We start from the raw sequence: 15,689 nt of genomic DNA on the forward strand, positions 1-15,689 counted from the left end.
GAAAGCACTGACATCAGCGGTACACAGATCTCATGCTGTGGGCTGCAGTCCCATCCCTTGGGCTCGCCTGCCCAGGCTGCAGAAGTTACGGTTTGATGCTGTAGTCTCTGGCTGTTTCTAGGTCATGTTACCAAGTATAGAAAATAACAGGGAGCTGGAAAACAGGCTTTGTTTTTCACCTGGCATGCTTTTTCAGAGAGCCTGAGGACTCCATTGTCTTGCCATTTCTCTCCTCAAAATGGCAGAGGGAGTCCTGGCAGCGGAGTGAGACAGCTACAGCAAGGATAACAAAACACCTTCTTGCAGCTGGGTCCGCACTAGAGCTTCCCAAAGTCATGCTTTCCACCAGAAAGTTAGTGATGCCAAAGCATTGTCTTTTCCTTTGCTGCCTGGGACAGCATTGGAGTGTCCATGTCAGACCTTTAAGGAAAACTGTCTGAGCTTACTAGAAGCTGCAAAGAACCCTCCAGAGACACAAGGCTTGCAAAGAGAGAAGGGACTGCTAGGAGTCTGGTTGGCTTCTCTGTGCTCATTTGCTGCAAGGGTTAGAGTTTAACCTGTTTAGCTCCTTGACTGCTTTCTCCCCAGATGTATTGTCTAGGAAGGAGATACTGGGCATGGTTGTCATTTATGGGTAGTATTGCTCCCTGACAAACAGTGGAAAGCTTGCTGATGTGAAGCTGTTTTCTTCCCCTCTGCTGCTGGGTAGCACCCCGGTAGACATTGTTTCCTATTTGCCCAGTGTGGGTACATTTGGGAAGGCTCAGGCCCGAGTATGAATTGCTGTACACAGGTAGATGCTTCAGGTAGCATCCCAGGCAGCCCAAGATGCAAGCTAAATGGGCTGCCTTGAAGCTCGGCTCCTCCAGTGGACTGGGGCCTGCTCCTGGTCCCAGTGAGACCTCTGGGAGTCCTTCCTTTAGTGTAGATCATAAGCTTAGCTTCCAGAGCTGAGGCACATCCTGGTATCCCAGCACGGTTGCTCTGGGAGATGAGGAAATTCATACATCAGATGCCCTTCATCTGCTTGCTTCTCCCCTCCCCAGCTGGCTGGCGGGGCCGTGATGGCGGTGGGCACCTGGACCCTAGCTGAGAAGAGCGACTACATCAGCCTGCTCTCCTCCAGCACGTATTCGGCAACTGCTTATATTCTGGTGGTGGCTGGGGTGGTCGTCATGGTTACTGGCATCCTTGGTTGCTGTGCCACCTTCAAAGAGCGTCGGAATTTGCTAAGAGTGGTAAGTTTTGCTCGGTGGTTTTGTTTGGGGGAGCATTCACCCCGTTGCCTCTTGAACCATGCTGGGAGGGAGGGAAACATCCTGGTTATGTTCGGCATCAACATTGTTTGTTTGTCCTAGAGCAAATGCCCCCCAGGCCTCCTGCTCCTAACAGCACACTGTCCTTGTCCTAGGGGGCAGGTTCTGCTGCAAAGCATTTCCTTTCATCCACCCAAAGAATGTGCTTATCACTGCATGGTGCAAAAGTACCAAGTACAGTCGTAATACCTATACTTTGTGTAAGGATGTCTGCTTGAAACCATTCAAGACAAAATCTCCTGGCTTTTGTCTCTTCTTTCTTCCCTGCCCATGCTATATTCTCTTTTGGAAAATGGGAAGAGAGGTGAAAATATAAGACACCTGCAACAAAACTGGCTTTTAATAACAGTAGGTTCATGCCAAATGAACACCTTTTTTCACTTGGTTGTCAAAAATCAGAACATTTCCAATGAATATTTTCCTTAATTGCAAAGAAACAATTTCAGTTTTGCTTCCACAAAAAAAAAGCCAGGCCAATCTGATAATCTGTTCCTCCTTTTACGCTGTTCCCTGTGTTACTTCCTGAGCTCCCTGCTCAGCCACCTACGCGGAAGTTTTTGACCAGCCCTAGGGTTTCTAGTCTGCTTCCTCCCTCTCAGATCTCCGTTTCGGTCTGGAGCGTGGCGCCAGTCCTTTTTAGTATCTGGGCTACAGCGGTGAGTGCAGTGACTGAAATAACAATCAGTGGTTCTTTGCTTTCACAGTTACAGAAAAGGATACTTCAGCAACTCTTCACCAGCTCCCTCCTTTGCAAATCCTCGTTCACCTGACTGTCCCATTTCCCCCTCTTTCATTTGGCTAGAGGAGCAGAAAACGGGAGTTGTGAGCAAGCCTGTTGCTTGTACCACTGCTTTGAAGGCTTCGTAATCCCCATGAGAGGCAGAGTACGGTCGGGAAGGGAGGATAAAACACAGAGGAGTGCATTGCTGGTGCTTGTTCATTAGGCTCCTGGTCTGTAGCAGTCTGGTTTGGCCTTGCTTCACTTAGTCTCCACGCCAAAGAGATCCCCCTTTGTCTTTTTTTGCCTCAGCCAGAAAATCCGGTGGGTTGTTCTTTGTTATTCTGCTACAGAAAACTAATAATTGTCTCTTGGGAACAAAAGGTCACTCTGTCTCCTTACACCACGCGTCCTTTTGGAGTGGCTGGTTGTGACAGGCCTATTGTCTCTTCTCGCTTGTGCTCTGCTTTGGTTGCCGGTGAGTAATCTGCACAAGAGAGAGGGCTGTGCTTGCCAGGGCTGGGTGAGCCTGGCTGGGGGCCTTTGCCAGCTCTGAGCTCAGACAGTAATTCTTACAGCTTTGCAGTCAGTGCCCTGGGGTCTGTGCCAGCCCGTCCCAATTTCTCTCTGTACCAGACGCCCGCCTAAGTATGGGAGGGAGTGCTGTAAGCAGCAATCTCCGCTCTCCCCAGGGCTTCCTTGGTGGTTTTAGAAATCAGTTAGGGCCAGCTTTGTTTGTTGTTTGTAAAAGGTATATCAGGGTTTTTTAGGTTTTTTTTCTGCTGAAGGCTCAGGAAGCTGTGAATTTTTTTGCTGCTTTTCTACCTATGTGTTTTATGGGCCCACTTCAAGGCTTTTCATGGTATTTCATTGCTTATCGGTCTCAGCTGTGGTACTTTTTTAATGTCATTGCTTATTTGCCTTCCTCATGTCCCTCCTTCAGACCACATCAGGTGGTGTCCTGAGGTTTGAGCAGTAGATGTGGAGTTTCTCTGGCTCCATGAGGAGGCACGGCAGTGGGTCCGCAGCCTGGCTGGCCGTGATGCTGCAGGCCAGCTCTTTGCAAGCACACAGACCACTACTATCTTATACTTCAGTCAAGATGCATGCTTTGGTACACAAAAATACGCAAGCAGGAGTCACAGAAAAGGACCCATCAAATAAAAGACTTGCATGTGAAGAAAGAGGGTGGCTTTCTTCAGGCTTGGCTCCTCACACTGCCACTTCTAGTTAGCTACCTTGGATAGGGAGAAGGGAACACACGTTGGTTATGATTTCTGTTCTTGCCACATTTCAGCCTGGAGCACTCCCTCTGAAGTGAGATTGCTGATTTAGGAGTACGGTTGCTGTATATTTCTTCTTCAGGTAGTAGAAAGTTCTTGAGTGATTTGGGTTGTAGGCGGGTTGAACCATTCTTTGGGTTGTTCAGAGATAACGCGCTAAATCTTGGTGCTTCACTCTAACCCTTGAGGCTGGATGGAAGAAATCTGGACCCTGTAGATCTTGAGGAGACACCTGAGGAGATAGCCCTGACTCTGGCTTGGAGCCAGAGTAAGAGTAAACTTTGCCTAGAGCCCACCCAGGTCCAGGCGCATGTCTACCACAGGCTTTTGGGTGATCCCACATTTCTGTCTTGCTCTTCAGCCCCTCGGGAAGTGAGTAGGGCATGTCCCTGCAGCTCGATTCCAGAGCTGGCGTACTCTTCCCAGGGCAGAGCTCTGTAAGAAAGCCCTGCAACTCCTGGTGAAGAGCAAGGAGAGCAGCCCTATACTCTGTGTGTGTCCAGAGTGAGAGCTGCTGCTCCACCATGTCAGCCCGATACTTGGAAGCAGCCCTGAGGCAGCGATGAGACTGAGATAAGGATAATGATGCAGCGTATCAGTAGAGACAGGTTGGATTCGTGGGTGGCAGATGCACTAACTTCCCTTAACGAGGTTTTACAGGGCCCTTGTGACTCAAATTTTTTAAGGTCTGCTGGGTGTCTCTTTCTGCCCACTGTGAGCCAGCACGATGAGCTGAGCTGTGATGACACATCTCAACTCTACCTGAATGCCTCTGACATGACAACACAGAGCAGGGAAAAATAAAGATTTCCAGTTCATTGGTTGTTCTCAGCATCCTGCCCCCCTCCTGCCCCCTCCTTGTCAGAGAGATGATGTCAGGGCAGTTAGGGCATAACTAGATCCCAACAAAAGAAAGCCAGCCTTTGTGTCAAGGCATGCCAATCCTTTCTTGCCCCCTTTCAAACTCCTCTGAGTGTTGGGACCAGCCTTCAGCTATCCCGCACTCCACTGGGTGACTCACGCTCCTGGTATGAATGGGTACCTTGTACAGGGTCTGCAGAGACCGGCAGCGTGGGGCTGGGGGGGGGACCTCTGGGATAGGGTGCTGACATTAAAGCCTGGTCTGCAGATAAAACACAGCTGTCCGTCCTTCGTCCTTCGCAGCTGCTGAATCCCAGCAGGGGCAAAAGAGGAGGCCTGAGCGTTTGTGTCTGTCTTGTTTTACTCCTGCAAGGGGCTTGGCAATACCTAGCGGAGGAGGGTGCGCAGTGGGAGTGCCACAAAAGGCAGGGCGTGCTGCGTAGCTCAGCTTGCTGCCTCCAGGTCTTCACTGTCCTGCTTTGTGCCAGGAAGAGATGGTTTGATGTCTGGTTACGTTTGTAGGGAGCAGTTTGCTCCGTCCCTTGGGAACAGCCATTTCTTAAGGTTGGGATAAAACAGAAAATGGGAGCTACTTTGTTCGTTCTGCCCTGGGCAGGCCAGCTCTTACAAGGACTTGTTACGGCTGGAACTGGTGTCCCCTCAGCTTTATCTACAGAAAGATAAATTTAATAACGAGGGTAGAACAGCCTGGATCTGTAAGGGAACTGTTCGTTGCTGACCAGGAGCAAGGCAGGGGCTGTGTGTCAGAGCAGGGGTTCTCCCTGGAAAGCTCTCTTTGGCCCTATGGAGAAAGTGGCCACGTCACCCTCTGTCTTCAGGCCTGCCCAGGCCTTTTAACCTAGTACCCACGTTCCTCCTTGTAGACTTGGCTTCCCTTCCTGTTTGTGGATAGGAACGGTGCTCCCAAACAGTCTTCTGTACTGTCCGTTGGATTCTCCTTGTAGTAAGCAGAGCACATCCTTCTCCATTTCACTGCCATTAAGCCCTTGTAAGAAATAGTCGTGTTCTCTTCTTGGTCTTCTGAGAGCTCTTCTCACTTTGATTTTGAGATACCGACCTTTTTCCTCTAGATCCTAATTCAGAAGAACATGATAGCCACAGTCCTGAGTGTGAATCAGTTGCTTTGTTGAATCGTCATTATAACATACTCCTCCGTAACTTGGTGAAGTGCCCTGAACAATATCAAAACAAGCAAAAGTTTCAGATTTTTTTCGTATTGATGACAGAATCAGATGTTTTCTGTGATAATGAGTGGTCATCGGGTTATCCAGCAACCACTTTCCTTTTATCTTGTGATCTTATCTCAGTTGCCTGCACTTCTCCATTCTCAACATCCCTCTGGCTTTGTAAGTTAAACTCACACTTGCTGCTGCTTGTCTTCAGTTAGCCTGTGACTTGGTTTGTTTTTTTTGTTTTGTTTATTTTTTTTAATCAGTGGGGTTGTTCCTTTCCTACCCTGCTGAGGTCTTAATCCCAGCCCCTGCCTTTGGACACTGCTGCAGAAAGAGCATCAATGAAGAGTGTGTTGTGTATTTTACCAGCGAATGAGAAGCTGGTTCCCAGCATCTCCTTACATTCTGTTCTAATGTCTTGCTTTCCGCATTATTTTACAGTACTTCATATTGTTGCTGTGCATCTTTCTCCTGGAGATCATTGCTGGAATCCTGGCCTATATCTACTACCAGCAGGTGAGTGGACATTAGTTCTTAGAGACTCCAAGCAGGGAGGGAAAACAGCTGGTTATCATCCTGTTCCTCCAGCCAGAATTGGGCTTGGAGGCTTGGGACGTGGGGTCTGGTTGTGGTTCGCCTTTCCACATGTCTGTACTCACTCCCCTCCCTGTACAGAAGACCTTGAATTATTTACTATTTTTGACAAAGCGCTGGTGGTTACTCTAGGAAGGCTGCTCAGCCTTGCTACTCAGCTCCTCCGTCTTGTTCACCCCTGTGTGCTGGTTTTCTGCAGAGCCTTGTAGAAGACCATTTTTGAGGCTGCATAGATATAGGAGCTTTCTTAATACCCTCCAAGGCATAGTGCAAGCAGCTCAAATCATGTTAGCGCCACTTACTGTGTTCAGGACATAGGAACAGTTCCTGCTGCGTCCAACAAGCTAGCACCATACTTCTGACCTGGCAAAGATAACGAATGGTCGAGCTGAGAGGTTCTTTCAGGTCAAGAAGTTTTTGAGAGCTTTACTGAACTGGCCCAGCTGAGGGGCCGGAGAAGAGCGTAGCCTCCCCACAGCTGCAGTTCTGGCTTGGCACTTTTTGCAGTTGCAGAGAGAAGAAGCTGAAGTCATCGCTTTGGTTTCAAAGGGAGTTTAACCACCAAGGCACAGACAGCCTGCAAAGTTGCTCTCATGTCTGGAAATTGATTGGAAATGGCAAATTAGGGTTGTTGTCAACTGGCTGTCTGAAAAGCAGCTGGACATCCCATCGTGTTGGCTTTGCTGCCAGGATTCTTTGCCGTTCCTTTTTCTCTTGGGCCTTCTGTGTTTTGCCTGGCTAAGATGGGCGCTGGCGGTTTGCAAGGAGCCGAAGGGCCGTGCTGGCTCCTGCCAGGAGGGGCAGCGGTGCCAGTGTGCGTTTGTACCAGGGGAAGATCCACCTGGCAGGCATGGCAGGGAGCCAGGGTCCGTCCGTCCGTCCGTCCATCCATAGGCACGAGGTTCATACATGATAACGGATGAAGAGCTGATCCTTGGGTTGAAATAAGGAGCAGCATATTCAGAGCTGTCCCTCCGGTGCCTGAGATTGCTTGTGGGCATCTCTGGTCAACAGCTGCCCTTCCCTTGCCCTCTGGCTGACAAAGACCCCTTCTTCCCTCGTTGCAGGCTGCTTGCTCTGTTTGCCGCTGGTTTTATTTCAGCCCTTGCTTTGGTATCCAAGGCTTGTGTGTGTGTGTGTGCGCTAAACTGTTTCTTCTGTTATCTCTGTTCCATGCTGCAGTTCTTCCCCGTGAGCCCGCAGGTAACTGCTTTTCTCCCAAGTAATAATTCTGCTAATGGACTCTCCTCTTTATTTGCCTCTGATGCCTTCCAGCTGCTGAACCTTTTCCTTTCTTTGTATTACACTAAGTCCTTTGCACTTCTGTAGAGCTTCCCAGCCCAAGATCTCAAAGCATTTTGCAAATGTTAATGAATGAAGCCTCATATCGTCTCTGTGAGGTAGGTGTTGTCCTCACTTGACGCATGGGGTTGGAAAAAAGTGTTTCAAAGGGAGAATAAACTTCAGACTGTATTTTGCAGTTTGGCATAACCAGATGTTTGACCTCTCATTTACTACTTAATGTGTAGAGTAAAAGGTGTACAGAGAGGCTGCCCACTTGTTTCGTTCATTGACCCAATCTAAAATGCATGTTGACATTGTTTATTGGTATAGGAAACTTAGCATTTCATATTTCATAGGTGTTGACTAAAGCAGTGTTGCTGTATGAACCAGGATGGCAAAAAAAAAAAAAAAAGGATGCAGCTCTTTGGCTGTCACCTGGATGTTTGAGAAGAATTCATGTAGATTAAAAGAGCCTCCACAGGATTAAATGTCTGAATCCAGTCACCTGAACATGCCGGTGGTTTATGATGATGCTTTCAGAAATTCTGTACTTGCAGAATCAGGCTTTGTCTCTCTGTCACTGTTACCAAAAAAGGCCTTGCGGTACTTTTGCAGTCGCACGCGTAATTCCCTCCTGTGGCATCCTTTTTGATGCCAGTACAAGAGCTATTCAGACCGTGGCTTCAGGCCAGCATGCCCAGGACTCTTGATTTCTTCCTGCTCCTGGACAGAGTGATTTGTCACAATATTTTGTCACGGGCTTCAGAGGGAGAGGAGCACACATGGTCTTATAGGCTTACTCATATTTTAGCAGGCACAGTTTTGTATTCTGTTTTGATGCAGGCATGTCTTGACAATCTTACATATTCAAGGGGAGGACCCGTATGGTGACGTGTAACACAGGCTGAAATTTGGTCCAGGAGCACATTCTTCCAGTTACTAAAATGGAGGCATGATCTGTGATCAGTTGGAAATAAGCCTGTCCAGTCCAACCTTGGAGGATGATCCTGAAGGAAGCTGTAAGCTTCCACTAGGTGCTCTGCTTTCCTCTTGGAGCATGCAGGGCTCTGGGTCACTCTGAGGGGTGACTTTGCTTTGTGATTTTATCCCACGTGTCTCTTCCATTCAGCTGAGCATGGAGCTGAAGCAAAATTTGAAGAACACCATGACCCAGAAGTACCGTAAGGAGGGAGAAGAGAGTGTTACCAGTGCAGTGGACAAATTGCAGCAGGAGGTGAGTGTCTGCAGAGGCAGGGAGAACTAATGCAGGGCTTAAAAGCATGCACAAAAGGCATTGTGGGCTCCTGACATCCAGGATACAGATGTTTCTTCTGTATGCGGAGTGTATGTTCTGCTGCTCCTGGTTCAAGGCAATGCTGGGTGAGGTGCAGGGCCAGGGCCATGCAACCAGCAGAATTGCCCGACTACATGTGAATTGCTCCCAGAGTGAACCGGAACAGCCAAGTCACTCTGACAGCTGTTTCTACTTACCACTTCAAAGCTTTGGAGGAATTGCTGACATTTTTCATTAAGCTCCTCGGTGCCCTGGAGAGCAAGAGGTAATGAAAGAAGAGCCTTCTGTTGTGGTGGTGGCTGTGCCGGGCTCGGGGGTCGTTCAGGTGAGGGCTGCTGCAGTTCTGACAGGCTGTCCCACAGAAAGGACAGGCACTTCCAAAGCTCGGGGCCTGCTGTATGCATGCTGCCATTGCAGGCGCGTTTGCCGTAGTAACCGGTAATTAAACTTACCCTGTTGTCACCACTAACGCTCTCCAGTCCGGCGGTTAATTGCTGAGGCAGCTGCAGGTGTGCTCCCGTTACAGTGCCTCCCAGCAGTAACCAAACGCCGCAGCTGCCGAAAGATGGATGAAGCTGGTATTTAGTGACGGTCTGGGGGGACGTATAACACGAAAACGACTAATAATTATAGGAGCCTAAAAAACCCCAAACAAACCTGCGATATAGCTGGAGTCTCTCTGCAAAGGCTGCTGAAGCGCGGGGGCAGAAGGAGGTTGCGGTGCTTGCAGGCTCAGCCTTTGCTCTGTGTGTTGCAGTTCAAGTGCTGCGGCAGCAACAACTACACAGACTGGGCTGACTGCGGGTGGATCAAGTCCCCGGAGGCCAATGGACGGAAGGTCCCAGACAGCTGCTGTAAGACGATAACCGACCTGTGTGGCCGAAGGGACCATCCTTCCAACATCTACAAGGAGGTAAAGAGCCAAAGAGCTTCAGAGCCGCCTGTCACAAAGTGTGTAAAGGAGGCGGGCAGGGAGCGAGGGTGTTGGGTTATTGCTGCAAGCTGTCGGTAGGCTTCAAGGTCAGTGGCGTTCCTTAGAAAGCAGAATTCATTTCTCTAGCTCAGCGTCCAGCCGTCTAGGCTATTATTTTATATGTAAATATTGATAAAAATAATAAATTACATTTCTTACTAGAGTATGCTAGCGATAGGGGGAAGTCGGGGAGAGGTTGTTGGTTCTGGCAAGAGACTTGGATGTGAGCCCTACCCTTGCCGCAGCTTCCTGCCGTTGGAATTACTCGGTGAGGTGCAAATGGGAACGCTTCTGGTCCTTGATCGAGATGGTGGGATTGGACCTACAGCACGAAGAAACAGCACGTGGGGAAGAAAGAGGGCCCTGTAGCAGATAAATCAGGCCAGCCCGGGTGGGCTGCAGTTTGGGCTGAGCAGGTGGCTGGAGCTGAGATGGAGGGGCTGGTCTGTTTTCTGGAAGCAAACTGAATCCCAGACTTGAGTAAGCGAACAGGTAGCGCTCACACCATTTATTCATCCAGTTTGCATGAGGCTGGTAGAAGTTCTTGCGTTTACTTTGGCACCTTCCAGTCCTGCCAGCTGGCTTTAACTTGCTGACCGTGATGCTTTCTACGGGGTAGCATAGTCCTTTTTTTCCAATCAGTGGGACCAGCCCCTTGGCTGGCTGTGTGAGCCTGGGGAGCAGCAGCCAGAGCTTTTTCCTTGTTCCTGTCCCCCTGACAGTTAGGGAGGGCTGTGGATGAAGAGGTGGCCCCTTGAGAGCAGGTATTTCTTCTCACAGTCTGCGCTTTGAGCAGCACTCGGAAGAGGAGTAGGAATTAACATCTGCATTAAGACAAACAGCCAGCTAAAAGAACCAACCATATGCCTTTGTGGAACGAACAGGGAGATGAAGGCCAGTCTTTCTGATCTACCAAAGCCCCTCTCACTTATGGCTGCTTGGCTTGGGCTTGCTCTTCAGGAAGAAGACTCTCCCGTAAGAGTCTCCTTCTCTGGAGACATTCAAAACCGGTGAGTGTGCAGCCTGCGCTAGGTGACCCTGCCTTAGGGGGCTGCACTAGCTGATCTCCAGAGATCCCTTCCCACCCTGACCAGTCTGATAAGGTTTTTGCCTTCCAGGCAAGACCCATTAGTGCAGAATAGAGTCCAGGGGCTAATGAGGTGTTTCTGAGAGCGCAAACCCACAGCCGCTGGAGCTGGAGGGGCAGGGCGGGCAGGTCCCATCCTCTCCCTGCTGTGTGAAGCTGGAGGTATCTGCCCCAGCTGCACTAAGAGAGGCCCTGGTGGGTGCCAGATGTGTTGGGCTAGCTCTAGGGGAGTAAAAGCTGTAAGGGGAGATTTGGGTCCACAGTCAGATGCTGCGTATCATGATAGGAGGTCTCAGTCAGCGTTCAGAAGGGGCTTTAGTGGCGTTGGGGAAGAAAAACCTAGAAAAGGGTCAGGTCAGGGAACAGGACTAACTGCTTCGTATCAGGGCAGCTGGGGCTGATGCTAAAGCCTACTGCTGGCGTGGGAAAAGCGAGGCCTTTGCCATCCCTCCCTGGAGGGCTGTGTGCTCGCTCCTCCCCTCTGCCCGTGTGCATCTCAGTGTCCGTGTTCACCGTAAACTCCTGGGACCCCCAGCACCCTTGGGGCTCTGCTGTAGCCTACGCAATAAATCCCCCTGACGTTACCATGGAAAACCTGCCTCGGTAGATTAAACAGTTTATTTAAAGGGAACTCTTCCATAAAAACCCAGAAAGTACTCTTACTGATTTATTTTTGCCTTATGACAACAAAAACTTGGGCTTGAAACAGGGAGGGAAAGGCCACGCTGCCAGCCAAGGCGGCAGTTGCAAGGCAGAGGCAGGGAGAGCCTGGCTTTCCAGGTTCACTCTGAAAGTAATCGCTGTCCTAGAGAGCAGTGGGAGGAATTTGCTCTTAAAAGGCTCCTGTCGTTAGAGTTCTTGGTACTGAATCCACCCAGGAGCATTTCCTTGGCCATTTGGTCTGATGGGGGTAAATAGCCTCTCCAGGCATGTGCTAGGCAGCGAGTGTGGGAACCTTTTCCCACGTATCTCTGAGAAAAATGACACGTTCCCGCTGTATGATGTGGCTGGTTCTGCTGCATTTCTCCCACCCTGCTCGCAGCTGCCTTGGGTTTGTTCGATGGTTCCTGAGCCAGTAGGTCCAGAGCAATACAAACCAGCAGTTTACATCGTCCGTGTAGTTTTTCCAGTGGTGTCGGAGGAAGAGATTGCTCACAGATGCTGCTTTTTATAGCGTTGCTTTCAAGGGTCACAACCATTGGGTTAACGTGAACATGAGGTTAAAATGAAGCTGATTTTCCATGTCCCTCTTTTCACCCTGCAGAGTGGTTGCATTACCAAGCTGGAAAACTTCATTCAAGAGCATTTGAAAATCATCGGGGCAGTGGGGATCAGCATTGCTTGTGTGCAGGTAAAAGGGCTGAGTGGAGTTTTGGGGGTGCTGGGTAGAAGTTAAAGGAACCCCAGAGCTGAGGGAAGGAAAAAAAAAATATCAAATGTTTTAGATTTTTCCCTGCCTGGCAAGGAGAAGTTGCCAGGTACTTCGGGGACCCAAGCATTCACTAGCTCCAAAGCCTTTTCTGGAGGTCTGTAACATTTACTCCTGGTGAAGGAGAGCTGCCAGCCGGGCAAGGGGGAGAGTCTGCTCCTGCTCCGAGCTGTGGGAAGGGCTGTGCTGGCCGCAGCAGGAGCTTTGGCAGCCTGAGAGAGACCTCTGGTGGGGTTGTGCCGTGGCAGCCCGCGCGGCTGAAGAGCCAGGCTGGAGGAGTTTCCTACCCTGCTCATTAGGATTATTGTAAATCATGCAGAATTTCTCCCTCGGCTGCGTCATACTGAAGAACGGCGCTGTGGGTCTGCAAAGGATTTGGGAGAAGGTGATGAATAAAGGGGTAGGATATGGAGGCCCCCCCCCCTCCCGTTTTAGAGGGGAGGGCATAGGATATTCTTTTCTTCCAGATGCAGATGTGTCTGGGGATTCCTCATCTTTCCCTTTGTTCTGGAAAGCAGCCAAATTACACCCCAGAGAAGCTGCAGGTGATGAATTACAAGGATTAGCACAGATTATGTTCTCTCTTGCTGCTTACTGTAAGCTGGAGTGTGGTGTCCCCCGGCAGGAGCTAGCTGCTACTTCAGTCTGGGTCCAGGCTGTTACTTTGCAAGCTGCTGCCTCCACTGCACCCGTTCTGTTTTGTCATGCATTTCTCTCTTCCCTTTACCCCCTGTAGATCTTTGGGATGATTTTCACCTGCTGCTTGTATAAGAGTTTAAAACCAGAACCCTATTAATAGCTGTGGGAACTCTCGTCGCTCCCCCTCTGCCACCTCCCGTAGCGCCTGCCACCCTGACCGCTCTCCACCACCGCCACAGAAGTGTCTGTAACCTGAGGACTTGGCTCTGTAATTAAATGCCTCTCGAACCACGCGCGCCTTACCTGCCTCCCCTGCGGGGGAAAGTCACCCTCCTTGTTGTGTGCAAGGCAGCCAGGAGTTCAGCGGGGTCCTCTTCATTGTCAAGAAACCAAAGAGCTGTGGATCTTCTGCCAGAAGCTTTAGCGAAACAGTCCCTTGATACAACTCCGACGCAAGATTTATCCAGGGCCATTTCTCTTGAGGCATTTCCTGAGCTAACAGGAAGGTTTCAGGATGCTGTACAAGAGCGTGGCTCGCTCCCTGAGAAGTGGCTTAGCAGCACCAGGCACTGACTGTGAGGAGGGGTGATGCTCCTGTGCTGAGCTGGAGCCAGATCCGAGTCTCCCGTACCTTGAAGATTTATCTCCCTCCTCCCAAGTGTGTGCCAATGTCCTAACACAGCCGTTCTCTGCCCGAGGGGTGCCCGCCCGGTGGCTCGGGGCAGGAGCTGCTCTCCCTGCTGATCAGGAGCACAACTCGGTGCAGTTGAAATCTTGCCATGACTCTGACGTTGCCATGATGTGGGTGCCTTAGGATTTCTCGGCAATCCTTCCTCCTCTTCCTCGAAGCTTCCCCCAGCACAGTGCCATTAGTGCCACAAGAGGCCTTTTATCTCCTAGCGATTCTGGAGCAGCGATGACGGACCGCTTTCCGGTTCTTTGGGGTCCAGTCTGTATTTATCGAGAGGCTTCCAGCGTGGGTGAGAGAACTTTGTTTCCTCCTACCTATCCCCTGCTTGAGGTTTCCTGAAGAGCTGGTCTGTTTGTGGAGCTGGCGCATCTTGCTACCCTTTGGCCTGTTCGGTTTGTGGAAATGCCTTCCCCCATCTCTTACCTGCTGAAAGGTGCCCTTGGCTTGATTTTTCTAATTAAAATCTCCAGGCTTGTCTCTCTTGGGCAGGAAATTAATACATACAAATGTCTTATCAGCCTCCAAAGAGCTCATTAAGCAGCTGAGGGTTTTCTGGCTTTAATGAGATCTAGAAGGCCACTTTACTGGTTACTGCTGAGAAGGTCCCCCAGTGTACTTGGTAACTTGGTACTGCTGGGTTAGCTGTCTGTTTGCTGCAGAGGAGTAAGTTTTAATTAAATACTCTCTCTGCATTGGGATCCTGGGTATGTACAGGATGTAGATGTCACCACTGCCACGGCCTTAGTGCCACCATGATGCCAACAGCGTCTTAGCCTGAACCGATAGGATCTTGTGTGCCTCTTGGCTTGTTCCCACCCTCCTGGTAGGCCCGTTCCACCCACGAGAGGAAGGGCTGTGGGGTTTTGGTGTTTCAAAGCAGTGGAGACAAGCCCGTCTATAAACACACACACGTCTTCCCTCTCCTGGCCTTTTAGTGGTGCCAGCTGAGCCCTGTCCCCTCGGCAGCAGAAAGTTAACAGGAGCAAAATCATCCAGGCCCCTAAAGGGTCTTGCAGCATCGTGGAGTTTTTAGTTCACAGAGCAGAAATCTTGGACTGGTGCTAAAGGGTGACAAGTTAAAATTCAGAGCAGGTCAATCTGAAACTCCCCCATCAACGTCAGCCCCGTGAAATAATCCTTAACTAATGCAGAAAGAGAGGTGGGGAAACTGAGGTGTATCCTTGGTTCCACAGCAGTAGGAGAGAGGGGAAAGAAATCTAAATTATTGTGTAATGATCTAAAGGAGAAACCTCTAAATTATTTCTTGTTTTATAATCAAGTTCCTGACAAGTATTGACTACTAACCAAGAGGAAAATATCGAGCATGTTGCTTGAAGCAATATTTCTAGTTTCTTAAGCATATCTTCATAGCTGCCCTCACCCATTCCCTTCAAGTGTGTTGTACGGGGTTGGGAGGGGCCAGGAGGAGTGAGATATGAACACTGAGTTGGCTTGTGTCCATTGAGTTGTTTTATACTTTTTCTCTGTGTAATAATATTTGTTGCTTTTTTTTTTTTCTTTTTTTTTTAACCCAGTTTTAAGTTGCTGGCCAATAGAAAAATAAAGCTTAAGATTCTGTACTTACTCTGTGTGGCGAAATGGAAAGGGGAACCGTGAGCCAGATGGGTTATACGGATTCCTCGGATCCTGCTGCTGAGGAGGCAATTCCTCGGGAAGAAGCTGGTCTGAGGGACCAGGCTGAGGAGCAAACTGGGGAAGAATCTGCTTTGCATCACTGATCTTGCCAGCCTGGTTCTGACCTGCTGCTCCGTGTGGCACCCTGAGAGCTGGCGTCCCGGACCTCAGGGTGCCAGCTGCTGCCCAGCGGCCGTGGGCTGTGCGCGGAGGGTCTGTGTGGCACCTCACCGGGACACTTGGTGACCTCTCTTGGTCTTGTCACAGGCTGTGCTTTCTCGTCACGTGCAGCGTGCCGAGGCGGACGGAACGCGCCCTTTGCCATCACGTAACTTACGTTCGTCCTGCGGGCCAGACCAGCTGGGGTACGGGCTGGCTCAGGGTTCAGCTGTGCTCTCTACACCCTGTTTCCACTTACCCCAAAGACAGTGGAGATCCTTCCCCTTTCCATCTGGACTGGAGGAACGGAGGTGGGCGGCTGCAGCGGGGCTGCCCCTTCCTGCGCCACGCGATAAGCCTGTGTGTGCTGGTGCATGGTACACACTACATGCGTAGAGTAGCTTGTAGCCACCTTGCTTCGCAGGCACGTCCAAAAGAGGGAGCAGATGTGTGCCCTTTGGAATTTAAAGCTGAAAATTACACATTCCGAGTTTCCGCACGCCTGTATTTGGCCAGATGGAAGCGCCTGCCTG

The 15,689-nt window shown here is 50.1% G+C and overlaps 1 protein-coding gene across 7 annotated transcripts in view; it reads left to right on the forward strand.

Moving 5' to 3' along the window:
• Positions 1 to 14,942, forward strand: part of CD151 (CD151 molecule (Raph blood group)) — a 36,464-nt gene extending 21,522 nt beyond the window's left edge. For all 7 annotated transcript variants that reach the window (XM_080405657.1, XM_080405653.1, XM_080405655.1 and 4 more), the window contains 6 exons: positions 1,047 to 1,238; positions 5,813 to 5,887; positions 8,379 to 8,483; positions 9,301 to 9,456; positions 11,868 to 11,954; positions 12,769 to 14,942. In XM_080405657.1, coding sequence (XP_080261783.1) covers positions 1,047 to 1,238; positions 5,813 to 5,887; positions 8,379 to 8,483; positions 9,301 to 9,456; positions 11,868 to 11,954; positions 12,769 to 12,828 — 675 coding nt within the window. In that variant the 3' untranslated portion in view covers positions 12,829 to 14,942. The remainder of the gene's footprint in view (positions 1 to 1,046; positions 1,239 to 5,812; positions 5,888 to 8,378; positions 8,484 to 9,300; positions 9,457 to 11,867; positions 11,955 to 12,768) is intronic.
• Positions 14,943 to 15,689: the final 747 nt, after the last annotated feature.

This window comes from Falco punctatus, assembly GCF_963210335.1.
Source record: "Falco punctatus genome assembly, chromosome: 10".
NCBI lineage: Eukaryota > Metazoa > Chordata > Aves > Falconiformes > Falconidae > Falco > Falco punctatus.